Raw genomic sequence first — 16,625 nt, 5'->3', positions numbered from 1 at the left:
CACAGAGCTCCAGGAAAAAGCAACCTGGTCTCAACTCTCCAGGCAGAGGAGAACAGAAGCTTCATATCCACGCATGCTGCAAATGGCTTTTTCCAGTCTACCCGAATCATTACCAGCTAGAAGCAGCGGTCATTGGGACTTGGACATGAGCTGCAAAGTATAGAATGGTGACAACAATTCCAGTGCCATGCGGACTTTTCCTGTGGGGAACTTTCCTGGACTCCTGCTCCCTGTGACAGATTCTAACAGACTGAACTGTGGTTGGGTTGCATTTTTCAGGGATTTGGCATGGTGATGGGGCCAACTTGGACTTGGGGAACATGTTAAGGACACTACTCTTTTAGGGATTCTTGCTGTATTGGCCAAGAGTTTGCTTAAAGGCTTTTAATCACTGTAAAAAAAATAGAGGACTGGATGAAGAAGATGGGGCACATATACACCATGGTATATTATTCAGCTAGGAGAAATGGTGACATCGGATCACTTATAGAGGAATGGTGGAGTCTTGGTAGCATTGTGCGGGGTGAAATAAGCGAATCAGAAAAAAACAGGAACTGCAGGATTCCATACATTGGTGGGACATAAAAGCGAGACTAAGAGGCATGGACAGGAGTGTGGTGGCTGTGGGGGGTGGGGGGAGGGAAGGAGGGAGAGGGGGAGGGGGAGGGGAGGGGTACAGAGAGAACTGGATGGAGGGTGGCGGAGGACGATCTCTCTTTGGGTGATGGGTATGCAACAGAACTAAATGACAAGATAACCTGGAAATGTTTTCTTTGAATGTATGTACCCTGATTTATTGATGTCACCCCATTAAAATAAAAATTTATTTAAAAAAAAATGTCATTGGAATTTTGATGGGAATTGCATTAAATTTGTATATTGCTTTGGGTAATATGGCCATGTTGATTATATTTATTCTTCCTATCCAAGAACAAGGAATATTCTTCCATCTCATTGTATCTTTTTCGATTTCCCTTAACAATGGTTTGTAGTTTTCATTATATAAGTCCTTTACATTCTTTGTTATGTTTATTCCTAGGTATTTTATTTTTTTTTGTTGCAATCGTGAAGGGGATTATTTTTTTGAGTTTGTTCTCAAATGTTTCATTGTTGGCATATAGAAAGGCTATGGACTTTTGTATGTTAATTTTGCATCCTGTGACTTTACTGTATTGGCTTATTGTTTCTAGTAGTCTTTTTGTGGATTCTTTGGGGTTTTCAATGTATAGGATCATATCATCTGCAAAAAGTGATACCTTTACTTCTTCTTTTCTGATATGGATGCCTTTTATTTCTTTGTCTTGTCTGATTGCTCTGGCTAGAACCTCTAGTACCACATTAAATAAGAGTGGAGACAGTGGACAAAAAAAAAAATAAATAACAGAGGGAATCTGGTCATTTTTTAAAAATAAAACATCGTTCAGACTTAAATATAAATAAAACGGAAATAATGTAAGTTATTTATTCTTTCTCTGCTGACCAGTAGTACCAAATGGCCCACGAACCGGTACCGGTCCGTGGCCCGGGTGTTGGGGACCACTGCTCTAACCAACAAAGCTATGGCAAGGGAGAATAATTTAAAGAAGTATAGATTTTCTCTTGATGCTGTCAGAAAGTGGAGGAAAGTTCTATGTTTGAGTATTTTAATTTTTATGTAGGAGGCAGTTGGGCGAAAGCTATACTTGGTAAAGAGCCTGAAGAGGGAGAAGTTTGGTCATTTTTTGTGGTTGAGATATTGTTCTTGATTTTATCTTTACTCAGACATGATGATAGAGTGGTCTTACTTTGTCTTGACCCATCGTGGTCACAGAGTGACCTTGTCTGATGTGAGCATTCTGTGAAATTGTTGATGTTCAATAGGATTACACCATGGCCTGGCTGTGAGTGCCAGGAGCTGCTGGGCAACACCCAGACCAGGTAATGTCAGGTCGGTTCCCAGCTGCCAGGCCTGTTCTCCTCTCTTTCACGGTTGTGTTGGGATCTAGAACTGAAAAAGGCAATTTCCTCTCTGGGGAAGTACATGTAAATAAGTAAATTATACTCCAATGTGGTACCTGTAATAATAGAAGTGTTAAAAACAACTTGGACAAATTATTATTTAGCAGGTATTCAAGTTTTCTTTCTTTCTTTCTTTTTTATTTTACTGAGAGCAGGGGAGGCAGGGAAACAGACTTCTGCATGTGCCCAGATCGGTATCCACCCAGCAACCCACTAGGGGGCGATGCTCTGCCCATCTGGGGCTGCTGCTCCATTGCTCAGCAACAGAGCCATTTTAGTGCCTGAGGCAGGCCATGGAGCCATCCTCAGTGCTCAGGGCCAACTTATTTGAACCAATCAAGCCATGGTTGTGGGAGGGGAAGAACAGAGAGAGAGAGAGAGAGAGAAGAAGGAAGGGTGGAGAAGCAGATAGTCGCTTCTCCTGTGTGCCCTGACCAGGAATTGAATCTGGCACAATCACATGCCAGGCCGATGCTTTACCACTGAGCCAAATAGTGAGGGCCCAAGTTTTATTTTAAACTTACCACAAAGGAACTATGTCTCTAAGAAAATTTGTTGAAAGAGTTCCTTTTGGTCAAAAGAATGTTTTTGTTTTTTGATCTCTCTCTCTTAATAGAAAGTGTGTTTAGATAAGATTGCTAGACAAGGTATAAGAAAGGAGTGTCTGTTAAAGATTATAGAAAGTTTTCATGGCTAGTTAAAAGTCATTTCATCTTCAATATACATTAAACATGTACCATCTTTTTGTATATCAATTATACCTAAATAAAACTGTTTTTAAAAAGTCACCACACCGCCTGACCTGTGGTGGTGCAGTGGATAAAGTGTCGACCTGGAAATGCTGAGGTCGCCGGTTCGAAACCCTGGGCTTGCCTGGTCAAGGCACATATGGGAGTTGATGCTTCCAGCTTCTCTCTCTCTGTCTCTCCTCTCTCTCTCTCTGTCTCTGTCTCTCCCTCTCCTCTCTAAAATGAATAAATAAAAAAAAAATTAAAAAGTCACCACACCTTCAACCACAGGTATCCTTCACTTTTTGGAAGTTTGTATTATGCCACTGCTTTTATGAAAGACCTACATTAGTACCTGTTTTTGCCAACTAAAAGAAATCCAAAGAATATTTTTACTTTTAAATTAATGCTAATTGCTTCTCCCCTTTATAATATCATACCACCTGAATAAAGGTTTCATAGGACCGCTCTACTTTTATATAGTCAGGGATACCTGCACTTGGTGAAGGTCATTAGACTTGTCCTAAAACTGATGATTCATCTTTCAGGTGAGTCTAGGATCCCTCATATAAGAATCCCACTTTATCATGCCAATAATGATAGCCTTTAAAAATATTTTACTGCATGTCACAGTCCAATGAATTAAGACTGTTGTAGTCAGTACAGGAATTTAAGCTGGGTAGAGTTCCAGGAAAATATATGTGGTCTTCAATATACATTAAACATGTACCATCTTTTTGTATATCAATTATACCTAAATAAAACTGTTTTACTCAGAGTGAGGACGGAAAGACCATTGAAAGGACTTATACATCTCCACCTTATTATTTACTAGAACTTGGAAGTATAGCACATTTTTGGCTCATGAATTTTGACTAATTCTCATTCCGGACAAGACATTTCTCAGAGCAAGTTTCATGTCCTTATTACGAAGACTATAGACCAGAGGATTAAAGAGAGGAGTCATTACTGAATATACCAGTGTGAGGATTTTCTGCATCAAAGTTGGGATGCCATATTTAGGGCTAACATACATTACAATGACTGTCCCATAGAAAAGAGACACCACAACTAAATGAGAACTACAGGTGGAAAAGGCCTTTCTCCGGCCAGCTGCAGAAGGGACCTGAAAAACAGCTCTGAGCAACAGAGTATAGGATCGAAAAATATACATACTAGTTAAAAAGAGGACAAGGGAGTTCTGAATATAGAAAAGAAATTTGATAATGGGGGCTGGAGCACAGGACAGAGCCATCAATGGGTCCATGTCACATAAGAAGTGATCAATGATATTGGATGCACAGAAGGGAAGTTGAGACATCAAGAAAATGGGGATTGAGTACCCAAGGAATCCAAGGAGCCAGCATAAAGACACCAGCATTCCACAGAACCTTCCAGTCATGATGGTGGGGTAGTGCAGTGGGTGGCAAATGGCCAGGTACCGATCGTAAGCCATTATTGCTAGGAAGAGACATTCTGTTGTGCCAAGGGAAAAGAAGAAATAGAACTGGAGGAAGCAGCCAGAAAATGAGATGACCTTGGTTTTGGAAAGAATGTTAGTTAGCATGTTGGGAACACTGGAGGAAGCATACCAGATCTCAAGAAAGGCAAAGTTTCCCAGCAAAAAGTACATGGGGGTGTGTAGTCGTGGGTCCCATCTCACTGCGCAGATAATAGCTCCATTTCCCAGCAGAGTCAAGACATAAATCACCAAAAACAGTGAGAATAGGAAAATCTGTATCTCCCAGCTACCAGAGAATCCGAGGAGAACAAACTCAGTCACAATGTGTGTTGCTGATCTGTTCATGGATCTTAAATCTACAAAGAAAAAAGATATGAGTGTAAAAAACCTAAGTTGCTTTGCTTCCTACATGTCTCAATGACTTTATTGAGAAGAGAACTTAAACTCTACAGGTAATTATAAGAGATATTTTGAGTCCAGGTGGGAATAAATCCCACCTTATTTTGAATTGACTGTGGTACTAAATCTCAGTATTATTTTGCTAGAATGCAAATGCTGCAAGAATTTTCCACACCAGTGGTATAACCAAACAAATTTGTTTTTTTGCTTTGATCCTTAAGAAGACTTTTCTGATTTTTTTCCCTTAGAATTTATTAAGGGTCTTTATGCACAAACATTTACTTTCTCTAATTCAGCTTATATTGTTAAAAAAAAGGCGACAACATATATTTTGAGGCCATATGGTATAATATTGGGTTAAACCTTTGGCAACCAGAGTTAGTTAAATTACACATGAATATAAAACTTACTCCAGGACACTGGCTCCTACTTATTTATTTTCTTACTGTTATTTTATTGATGTTAGAGAGAGGAAGGGAGAGAGACGAAGAGGCAAGAACATCAATCTGTTCCTGTATGTGCTTTGACTGGGGATCGAACTGGCAACCTCTGTGCTTCAGGATGGAGTTCTAACCAACCAAGCTATCTGGCCAGGGTGACACTGGCTTTCAGAATTGTCTAATCAACCAAATTAATTGTCACAGATGTCCTCATACTCAGGACTCAAGGCTGTTCTTAAATTTTTCCTTAAAGACTTTTTTTAAATTACTCTAACAGGTTGAGTGACATCTAAAAAAATATACAAAAAACACAGCATATTGAATATCTTTGCTCCAAAGGATAAGAGAGAACATTATTTTTTAATATCTATTTGCAAGTGTTTATCTTCATGTTTTTTACACACACTATGAAAAACAAACTCTTACTAACCATGGTCAGATCTAGGTAAAATAAAGAAAATGATGTTTTTAATACAAAGGTATTGCTCATTTAAAAAATATTATTATTTTTTTTAAGGTTGGACTGTCCTGAAGAAGACAAAGTAGCCTACCCCCATGGGGCTTTAGAAGTATCAGAACTTACATTTATTTATTTATTTATTTATTTATTTATTTATTTATTTATTTATTTATCAAGGGGGAGATAGAGATAGAGAGAGAAGAAGCAAGAAAGAGGGAAAAGAGATGATTTACTTTAGTTCTTCATTGATTGCTTCTCAATATGTGCTTTGACGGGGGGGGGGGGGGGGGAAGCTCAAATCAAGCCAGTGACCCTGTGCAACCTTGGGCTTCTAGCCAGAGACTTTTAGGCTCAAGCTTGAGACTTCATGCTCAGGTTGGCAATTCTGTGCTCAAGCTGGTGAGCCAGGTTCAGGGTCAATGCTCTATTCACTGCACCATCACTGGTTAGGCATGGTTTAGCTCATTTAGTAATTATTTTAGGTGATAAAAATAAAGGGATCTGATATCAAATGAGGTTTTATCTTATAAACTTAATTTTGTTATCTGAAAGAAAAAAGAGGACATTTTCAAATATTTGAACAAACAGGTACTTTTCATCAGTGTTTAATAATTTATATTTAAGAATGGAACAAAAATATACAAATATTTGTGTTTAAACAACAGAGTAACCTTGCAATCATTTAATTAAAAAAAAACATAAAAGCAGCCCAAGTGCCCATCTGCCCATCAATAGATGAGTGAATAAAAAAACTGTGGTAAAAAAAACAAAAACAACAACAACAACAAAAAAACTGTGGTACATTTATTCAATTGGTTACTACTTGGCCATAAAAAAGAGCATCTTACATTTTGCCACAGCATGGATGGACCTGGAAATTATTATGCTAAGTGAAATAAGCCAGACAGACAAATACCATATGATTTCACTTATAAGTGGATTCTAATGAACAAAATAAACTGATGAACAAAATAAAAACAGAGGCATGGATACATGGAAGAGACTGACAGCTGTCAGAGGGCAGGAGAATTGGGAGCTGGATGAAAGAAGGTGAAAGAATTAAGCAATAAAACATATACACACACATACATACACACACACACAAGTCCACACACAGAGTAACCTGTGTGTATATATACACACAGACATGTATGTGATACAGACACCGCAGCAGTGTGATGATAGCCAGAAGGAAAGGTAGTGGGGATAGGTGGAGGTTGGCGAAGGGGGGAAATGGGGATGGAAAAAGACTTTGGGATGATGGGTACATGATACAATGTATAGATGATGTTTTTCTGAGTTGTACACTTGAAACCTGTATGGTTCTGCAGTCAGCCCAATAGGTTCAATTAAAAGAATCTTAACGGGTTCGATTCCCGGCCAGGGCACACAGGAGAAGCGCCCATTTGCTTCTCCACCCCTCCGCCGCGCTTTCCTCTCTGTCTCTCTCTTCCCCTCCCGCAGCCAAGGCTCCATTGGAGCAGAGATGGCCCGGGCGCTGGGGATGGCTCCTTGGCCTCTGCCTCAGGCGCTAGAGTGGCTCTGGTCGCAACATGGCGACGCCCAGGATGGGCAGAGCATCGCCCCCTGGTGGGCAGAGCATCGCCCCCTGGTGGGCAGAGCATTGCCCCCTGGTGGGCAGAGCGTCGCCCCTGGTGGGCGTGCCGGGTGGATCCCGGTCGGGCGCATGCGGGAGTCTGTCTGACTGTCTCTCCCTGTTTCCAGCTTCAGAAAAATGAAAAAAAAAAAAAAAAAAAAAAAAAGAATCTTAAAACATTCTTATAAAAAACTCTAAAAACTGAATTGACCTTAACCAAATGATCCAACTTAACATCACCTATCATGAGGGACAGTGACATAGTGGACCCTCTGGTGTGATCATCAGTGTAGCTTTCCTGCTTAATATTAACCTGATTCAAACAAGTAAGAATTAGACAAATCCCAACTGAGGAGTGGTCTGCAGAGTTGAAGTGGAATTCGCAGAAATGCCAATGTCAGGAAAGATGAGAAAATCTGAGAATAGATTTAGAATAGAATCATTAGAATAAAGGAGACAAAGAGACAAGACGCCTGACCAAGCAGTGGTGCAGTGAATAGAGCGTTGGACTGGGATGCAGAAGACCCAGGTTCGAAACTTCAAGGTCGCCGGCTTGAGTGTGGGCTTGTCAGGTTTGAGCAAAGCTCACCAGCTTGAGCTCAATGTCGCTGGCTGGCTTGAGCAAGGGGTCACTCGGTCTGCTGTAGCCCCTCCCCCCATCAAGGTACATATGAGAAAGCAATCAATGAACAACTAAGATGCCGCAACAAGGAATTGATGCTTCTTATCTCTCTCCCTTTCTGTCTGTCTGTCCCTTTCTCTGTCTCTGTCACAAACAAAAAAACAAAAAAAACAAACAAAAAAGAGACATGACAACTAAACATAGTACATGCCCCTTGATTTGATTATTGACTGGGGTGGTGAAGCTGTTGTAAATTAAAAATATTATTAAGAAAATAAAGCATTGATTAAAAGTCTTAAAAAATGGTATATTGAGATTCTTGTTGAATTCAGATTCTTACCTTCAATTTTGGAGTTTACCGGTCATACTTTGTCAGGAATTAAAGATGAAATTTGAAAGGCAAAGAAGAACAGAGAAAAAATCAGAATAAAACTAGTCCCCTCCTGGTGGTTTCTAAAGAAGCATAAAAAGAGGAGGTTTGAGCATTCAAATTCTAAAAGTACAGTTTTCCAATTAACATTGAATTCAAAAGACATTTATTTTTAGCACCATCACTGAATAAGGTGCTCAATAAATGATTCAAAGACTGTTATTTATGAAGTATAAATAAATCACTTTCCTTGATATGGGTCAGGAACTATGTCCAGGAAGCAGATTCATGAGAGCTGTACTACCCTTCTCCTTTCTGAAAAAATGGACCATGCCTGCCTAATGGGAATAACAGTTCAAAACACTCTCCATTATACACTGGCAACTTCATACTTTATTTTATTTTTTTCTACCACCTAACCTGTGAGATTTATTAGCAATATTATTTTTTCCTGTATCCTTTGGTAAAAGTATAAACAATGAGATGATAAAAGGGTGAGGAGCTTAATGAAAAAGCCAGAATAATCAATATTTATTTTAACCATGGATAGAATCAACTGACTTCAAGTTTTGCATAACTTCACCCTCTAAAGCTTTCAAAATTACTTGCTGGGAATAGCTAGGAATAATAGAATGGAAATACCCACAATTTTATGCCATAAGCATATGGTTTCTTATGCATTTCAGATTCATAAATTATCATATGAGCTACAATTTCATACATTCCTTTCCAATATAAGAAACCAACCAACCAATCAATCAACCAACCAATTCACCAATCTGTCCACTTCAAGAAGAATAGCTTGATTAAATAGTTTTTTTTCCCAAGTATCCCTCACTTGATACACTGTCTTCTCAGGTAGTCTGAGAGAAAAGAATACCACTTGATTACTCTTGGAAAGTGAGTTTGCTTTCAGAACGATAGTCTCTCTGATAATCAAAATAATAGAATTTGGGGGAAAATGGTGAAGATGATCTATTTTAACTATTCATTTCATAGACAGGTTTTGCAGAGTGTGTGCAACTTTTCACCCAATGAACATTAAGTGTCTTATATTTACATATGAAATGTTTACACTTACTGCAGAGAAACAACAACTAATTAGATTTATCAAGTAAAAGGAACTTCAGTATAGCACAGCAGTGGTTGTAATGTGGACAAGTAGTCCTTTTTCTCTTACATACAATGATGAATTTCTTGGCTCAGCTTGGAGAGAAGGATGGGCACGGTGGTGTGAACATAAGGCATCTCCTGCTCATTGGCTTTAATGAGAAAACTCGAGGTGAAGGCACTCTATGTGGTTCTTTGGACTTCCTTCATTTCTAGAGGCTCCAGGTATTTGTTTTCTAGGAGTTTGCTCAGACATTTAACATGTGAAGCAGCATTTAATTTATGTTTCCTCTAAAGGATTACTCTAAAACTCCATGTCTCCCAGTGGCTTCTTTAAGGGTCCCTGGAGTGCATTCTTTTTCCAACTTTTAGGGCTCTTTTAGTTCCTAGGGGGGTGGCCAAAGTTAAGAAAACAAAATCCAAGGGAAATGCTGGGTAAATTTTGATAGGCTTTTTATCACAGAGATTGCATTACATGGAGGAATCATCTTCCGTGGGGATCAGTACAATAAATGAAAACTTCACATTCTAATTCTGAGACTGAAATATGTTTGTGAACATTTCCTCTCTAACTTAAATGAAATGATACAATAGAGAGAAACAGGAAACTATATTCTGTCAATCACTCTAAAATTAAATTCGCTAATTTTTCCTAGAGTCTTTCACTGTAATGACCATGTGGTTAGTACTAGGTAGGAACTGCTTTGTGTGATCTTATCATGATGTACAATGACATTAATTGATGTGGAAAGAAATCCAAGATGGCAGAAGCCATTTAATTGCCTTTGCTAGTCAAATTGTTTCCATTCTGATTTCACTTTCAATGAGTGAGGAATTTGAAACCAGTACAATGTGAGAAGAAATTTTTTATCATTGGTCTTTTGTTTTAATTCTAAAAAAATTAGAGTTGCTTCCTAGGGTCTTTTAAAAAAATATGACTCCTAGTTTTCCCTAGGAGTAAGGTGACAGTCAGGATCAATAAGAAAATCTTCATTGGTGCTTATTAGTCCAGCTTGTAAGTGAACTTGCAATTCAGTGACACTCTATGCTATTTTCCCATTGGCTTTCTTGTCAAATATTAGTTGACTATATATGGGAGGATTTATTTCTGGGCCCTCAATTCTATTTCATTCATTTATGCATTTATTTTTTTGCTATGCTAGTACCGTACTGTTTTGATGACTATAGTTTGTAATATAGTTTACAACCAGGAAGTGTAATGCCTCCAGCTTTGTTCTTTCTCAGGATTGGTTTGGCTAGTTGAGGCCTTTTGTAGTTTCATACAAATTTTAAGTTGTTGTTTATATTTCTGTAAAAAATACCATTTGAATGTTGATAAGAATTGCATTGAACCTATCGATGGCTTTGGGTAGTATGAACAGTTTTTGCAATATTAGTTCTGCCAATCCATGAATATAAACTATCTTTCCATTTATTAGTGTCTTCTTCAATTTCTTTCATTAAAATCGTATAGTTTCATCTCCTTGGTTAAATTTATTCTTAAGTATTTTTTTTTTTTTTTTTAGTGCTATTGTGAATGGGTTGTTTTCTTAATTTCTTTTTCAGGTATTTTATACTGTATATAAATGCAAATGATTTATGCATATTGATTTTATATCCTGAAACTACTGAATTTGTTGAAATTTCTAACAGTTTTTTGGTGACCTCTTTAAGATTTCCTATATAAAAGATCATGTCACCTGCAAACAAAGACCATTTATCTTCTCTTTTTCTAATTTGATGCTTTTAACTAATTTTTTTGATTGATTGCGGTGACTAAGACTTCCAATACTACGCTGAACAGAATGGTGAGTGTCGACACCCTTGTTTTGTTTCTGATCTTAGAGGAAAAGCTTTTGACATTTGAGCATTGAGTATGATTTCAACTATGGGCTTGCCATATTTGACCTTTATTATGTTGAGGTGTGTTTCTTCTAATTCAATTTAAGAGTTATACAGTACATCAAGTAGTATAACATTATTTGAAGTTAGACTCTGATTAAATAAATATTATAAACCCTAGGACAACCATTTAAAATAATAAAAAAGGAGATACAAATAATAAGGCAATAATAGAGAAAAAATGGATTAATAAAAAAATAACCCAAAAGAAGAGAGAAAAAGAGGAAAAAAGAACTGAATAGATAGGAAAATAGGATGCAGTTAACAAAATGGTAGATTTTAATTCAGTCATATAAAAAATTAGATTAAATGGTCTAAAGAAACCAGTTAGAAGACTGAGATTGTAAACACTGCCATTTGCAACAACATGGATAGATCTGAGTGAAATAAGTCAGATGGAAGAAGTCAAGAACCATAAAATTTCACTCATATGTGAGATATAAAACTGAAAACAACAAATGAACAAATAAACAAAGAAACAAAAACTCATAGATACAGATAACAATATGGTGGTTGCCAGAGGAAAAGTGGGGTTTAGGGGTAGCAGTAAAGGATAAAGGGGGTCAAATATAAGGTGACAAAAGAAGATTTGACTTTGGGTGGTAAAAAAATAATGCAATATACAAATGATGTATTATAGAATTGTACACTTGAAACCTATAAAAGTTTATTAACCAATGTCACCCCAATAAATTTAATTTAAAAAATTAAAAAGACCAGAAATAAACCCATGCCTATATGGTCAATTAATATTTGATAAAAGAGGCATAAACATACAATGGGGTAAAAACAGCCTACTCGATAAATAGTGTTGGGACAATTGTACAAATACATGCAAAACAAGCAAGCAAGCAAACAGAAACTAGACCACCTTTTTATATCAGACACAAGGATAAACTCAAAATGGATTAAAGACTTAAATATTAGGCTTGAAACCATAAGAATCCTAGAAGAAAACATGGGAAGTAAAACCTTGGACATTTCTCATAGCAATATTTTTTCTGCTATATCTCCTTGGGCAAGGGAAATGAAAGAAAAAATAAATTAATGGGACTACCTCTAACTAAAGAGGTTTTACTCAGCAAAAGAAACCATCAACAAAATGAGAAGATAACCCACTGAATGGGAGAACTTATTTGCTGATACATCTGATAAGGGATTAATATCTAAAATTTATAAATAACTTATAAAACTCAACACCAATGAAATTAAAATCACAATAAGGTAACACCTCACACCTGTCAGAATGGCTATCATCAATAAATCAACAAATAAGTGCTGGCAGGGGTGTGGAGAAATGGAAACCCTGTATACTCTTTGTGGGAATGCAGATTGGTATAGCAACCATGGAAAGCAGTATGGAGTTAGCTCAAAAACTTGAAAATGGAACTGTCTTTTGACCCAACAATCCCACTTCTGGTAATAGACCCTAAGCAGAAGTGGATTTAATAGCAGGCACACTAGGTGTGTGCCCTGGGCCCTGACTTCCGAAGGGCCCTGACTTCTGAAGGGCCCCGCAAAACCCCAATTTCACACTTTTTTCTAATGACACCAAGTTTGGTTTCATATGTGTAATTTTAATTATGTACAAATTTACAATTGGTGGTAAAACCCGATTGTTTATATTCGCTTATTTTTATTATTTCTTTACTATGCTACATACTATACACATACTATGCTGCATAGGCCCCACGTGGCTGTGCTACCACTCATTACAGCAGACTTACAATATACGCAAATACACAGGGATGTAAATTAGTTTGTGGATATGTACAGTGGTACCTTGACACACGAGTTTAATTCGTTTCACGGCCGAGCTCGTCACTCAGTTTGCTTGTGTGTCAAATCGAATTTGCCCATTTAAATTAATGGGAATGTAATTAACCCATTCTGGCTCCAAAACCACATGAGTTTTTTGTTTTATATAGTACTTGTTTCATTTATGATTTAAAAAATAGTTTTCTGTGCATATAAATAAATATTCAGGTAAGTTGAAATTATATTAAAATATAATTAATTCCTATTGTTGAAATTATATTGATAAAATTAATTCCTGTTGTTACATCGGCACCTAGATTTTCATAGTTCGTGAATAATTTTTGGATTTTAATTAATCATTAATTTATTGCATTATAACAAACAATCTCTGGCCTGACCTGTAGTGGCGCAGTGGATAAAGCGTCGACCTGAAAATGCTGAGGTTGCTGGTTTGAAACCCTGGGCTTGCCTGGTCAAGGCACATATGGGAGTTGATGCTTCCAGCTCCTCCCCCCTTCTCTCTCTCTCTGTCCTCTCTCTCTCTTTCTCTGTCTCTCTCTCCTCTCTAAAAATGAATAAATAAAATAAAATAATTAAAAAAAATAACAAACAATCTCTTCTCTAGTATTCTAATCATTCAGACTATTAAATTTATATTTTTCTTTTCATTGGTAGCTAGAAAAATGAAACGACATCTATTAGGGGCTGAAAAAAGTCAAATTAAAAAAAGATGGGATCAACTTGACAACCAACAGAAAGGAGCATTGGACAAATTTATAACTGGCCCTGGCCATTCAGGCCACCATAATTTGAGCAGCAATGAAGATGAAGAACAAGAAGCTTCCAGTCCTGGCCAGTTGGCTCAGTGGTAGAGGGTAGGCCCAGCGTGTGGTAGTCCCCGTTCGATTCCCAGCCAAGGTATAGTACACAGGAGAAGTGCCCATCTGCTTCTCCCACCCTTCCCCCTCTCCTTTCTTCCCTTCCCACAGCCAAGGCTCCATTGGAGCAAAGTTGGCCTGGGTACTGAGGATGGCTCCATAGCCTCACCTCAGGCACTAGAATGGCTTCTGTTGCAACTGAGCAATGTCCCAGATGGGCAGAGTATGACCCCTTAGTGGGCATGCTAGGTGGATCCTGGTTGGGCGCATGCAGGATCTGTCTCTCTGTCTCCCTGCTTCTTACTTCAGAAAACTACAAAAATAAGTAAGTAAATAAATAAATAAAAAGAACAAGGAGCTTTCCATCAGTCCACAAAAAGAGTTAGTTGAAGTTGAAAACCAAGGTATAGAAGAAAGCAACAATGATGAAAAAGATGAAGAACCAGTCAACAGTAAACCAGGTGAAAAACCAATAGGAAAAAATATAGAAGAAAGTCCATTAAAAAATGTTGAAATGCAAATGGAAAATATTTCATTGCAAATTACACTAAAAGATACTGCTCTCTGGCCTAATGTTTTATCTAGTAAAATTGTTGAAATTCTAATTTCAAGTAAACCAAAAAACATAGGCGATATAACTACACTTAAATCAGTCTATAAACACCGTGATAGCATTTACTACAGAGGCTTGTGTAAAGACCATTTTTACAGAAAAATTTTGAATGGTAAAAAAGAAGAAAGAATGTGTTTAATTTTTTCCAAAACATCCAAATTAATTTATTGTTACCCATGCAAAATATTTTTGGGCTCAAAGTCTAAGTTGACTGTAGGGTTCCAAAACTGGAAAAATATTGGAATAATGTCAAAAGAACATGGTGTTTCAGTGTGTACATTATACAAGCGCTCCTCTACGTTAAATCACATCTGTGTTCAAAATCTGCAAATTATATTGCAAAAAGAAAATTATTGGAGAGAGATTCTGCGAAGAAGTGTATCCACAATAAAATTCTTTACAAGTTTGGGCATTGTTTTTAGAGGTCATAATGAGAGTGCAACATCTTCGAGAGAAGGCAATTATTTGACTATAAGTTTAGAGTATTTGAACGAATATGACGATTTTTTAAAGTTGCACTTACAAAAGTATGGAAATCAAGGTAGCAGACATGTAAATTACTTATGGCAGCATCAGACGTGAGATGAACTTTTGCAAGTAATTGCCGGTTCTCTTATGGTACATATTGTGGGGGAAATAAAATGTGCATAATATTATACTATTATTTTATTTTATTTTATTTTTTGTATTTTTCTGAAGCTGGAAACGGGGAGAGATAGTCAGACAGACTCCCGCATGCACCCGACTGGGATCCACCTGGCACGCCCACCAGGGGGCGACGCTCTGCCCACCAGGGGGCGATGCTCTGCCCCTCCGGGGCGTCGCTCTGTTGCGACCAGAGCCACTCCAGCGCCTGGGGCAGGGGCCAAGGAGCCATCCCCAGCGCCCAGGCTATCTTTGCTCCAATGGAGCCTCACTGGGGGAGGGGAAGAGAGAGACAGAGAGGAAGGAGAGGGGGTGGGGTGGAGAAGCAGATGGGCGCTTCTCCTATGTGCCCTGGCTGGGAACCGAACCCAGGACTTCTGCATGCCAGGCCGATGCTCTACCACTGAGCCAACCTGCCAGGGCCTACACTATTATTTTAGATTCTACACCCGATGTGTATGTGGATCAACTTACTTTTGTAGTGCACTATTTATCAGCAAATGGGGATGTTAAAGAAAGATTTTTAAAGTTCTTCACTATAAAAAGGACATGATGTGGAGAATCTAGAAGAGACAGTTTTATCTACCTTGCAAATTTGCCCATAGTATAAAATATTGCCGTGGACAATCGTATGATAATGCAGCAAACATGTCGGGTAAGTACAATGGTCTGCAAGCAAGAATAAGACAACATGCTCCATCAGCAATGTTTATTCTGTGCTCTAGTCATTCACTTAATTTAGTTGGTAATGTTGCTGCAGAGAGTTGTAGTAATGCTTCTAGGTATTTTTAAAATTGATTTTAATTTATTGTGTTTACATAGATTCTAGTGTCCCGCTGAATGCATCACACCCTCCCCCGTGTTCCCCACAACATTCCCTTTACCCTCTTCTCCACAATAGCCCCCCCCCCCTTTTCTCCAGGTTTATTCCATCCTATCGTCCTCTTTCCCTCTGTCTGCTTTCCCTCTGGTTCTTTTGATCCCACCTCTGTCTCTATTCCGTTCCTCAGTTCACATTGTTCATTGAATTCCTAAAATGAGTGAGGTCATATGATATTGTTCTTTCTCTGCCTGGCTTATTTCACATAACATAATAGTTTCCAGGTCCATCCATGTTGTTGAAAAAGGTAAGATTTCCTTCTTTTTCATGGCCCCATAGTATTCCATTGTGTATATGTACCATGGCTTTTTAATCCACTGACAGACTTTTGGGGCTGTTTCCAGATCTTGGCTATTGTAAACAATGCTGCCATAAACATGGGGGTGCATTTCTTCTTTTGAATCAGTGATGTGGTGTACTTGGGATATATTCCTAAAAGTGGGATGGCTGGATCAAAAGGCAGTTTCATTTTTAATTTTTTGAGGAATCTCCATACTGTTTTCCACAGTGGCTGCATGAGTCTGCATTCCCACCAGCAGTGCAGGAGGGTTCCCTTTCTCCACATCCTCGCCAGCACTTATTCTGTGTTGCTTTGTTAATGAGCGCCATTCTGACTGGTGTGAGGTGGTATCTCATTGTGGTTTTAATTTGCATTTCTCTAATGATTAGTGATATTGAGCATTTTTTCATCTGCCTATTGGCCATCTGTATGTCCTCTTTGGAGAAATGTTTATTCATTTCTTTTGCCTATTTTTAAAATTAA

The 16,625-nt window shown here is 38.0% G+C and overlaps 2 protein-coding genes across 2 annotated transcripts in view; both read right to left on the bottom strand.

Annotated features, from left to right (window-relative positions):
• The window catches only part of RNASE6 (ribonuclease A family member 6), a 476,573-nt gene extending 473,685 nt beyond the window's left edge, over positions 1-2,888 (bottom strand). The window contains exon 1 of the mRNA XM_066343156.1: positions 2,801-2,888. The gene's annotated coding sequence lies outside the window, so the exon portion shown is untranslated. The remainder of the gene's footprint in view (positions 1-2,800) is intronic.
• A 700-nt stretch (positions 2,889-3,588) lies between these two features.
• LOC136376176 (olfactory receptor 11H4) lies at positions 3,589-4,557 on the bottom strand. Its single transcript, XM_066342009.1, has one exon. The coding sequence runs from the start codon at positions 4,531-4,533 to the stop codon at positions 3,589-3,591; it is 945 nt and encodes a 314-aa protein (XP_066198106.1). The 5' UTR covers positions 4,534-4,557.
• Between the last annotated feature and the right edge of the window lie 12,068 nt (positions 4,558-16,625).

This window comes from Saccopteryx leptura, chromosome 6 (assembly GCF_036850995.1).
Source record: "Saccopteryx leptura isolate mSacLep1 chromosome 6, mSacLep1_pri_phased_curated, whole genome shotgun sequence".
Classification (NCBI taxonomy): domain Eukaryota; kingdom Metazoa; phylum Chordata; class Mammalia; order Chiroptera; family Emballonuridae; genus Saccopteryx; species Saccopteryx leptura.
Note: the sequence above shows the minus strand (reverse complement) of the source record. Positions and strands in the feature narration are given on the sequence as shown.

Bases quoted from the DNA above. Each gene is read 5' to 3' on its own strand.
- LOC136376176 (XM_066342009.1), bottom strand. From the start codon at position 4,533: ATGAACAGATCAGCAACACACATTGTGACTGAGTTTGTTCTCCTCGGA.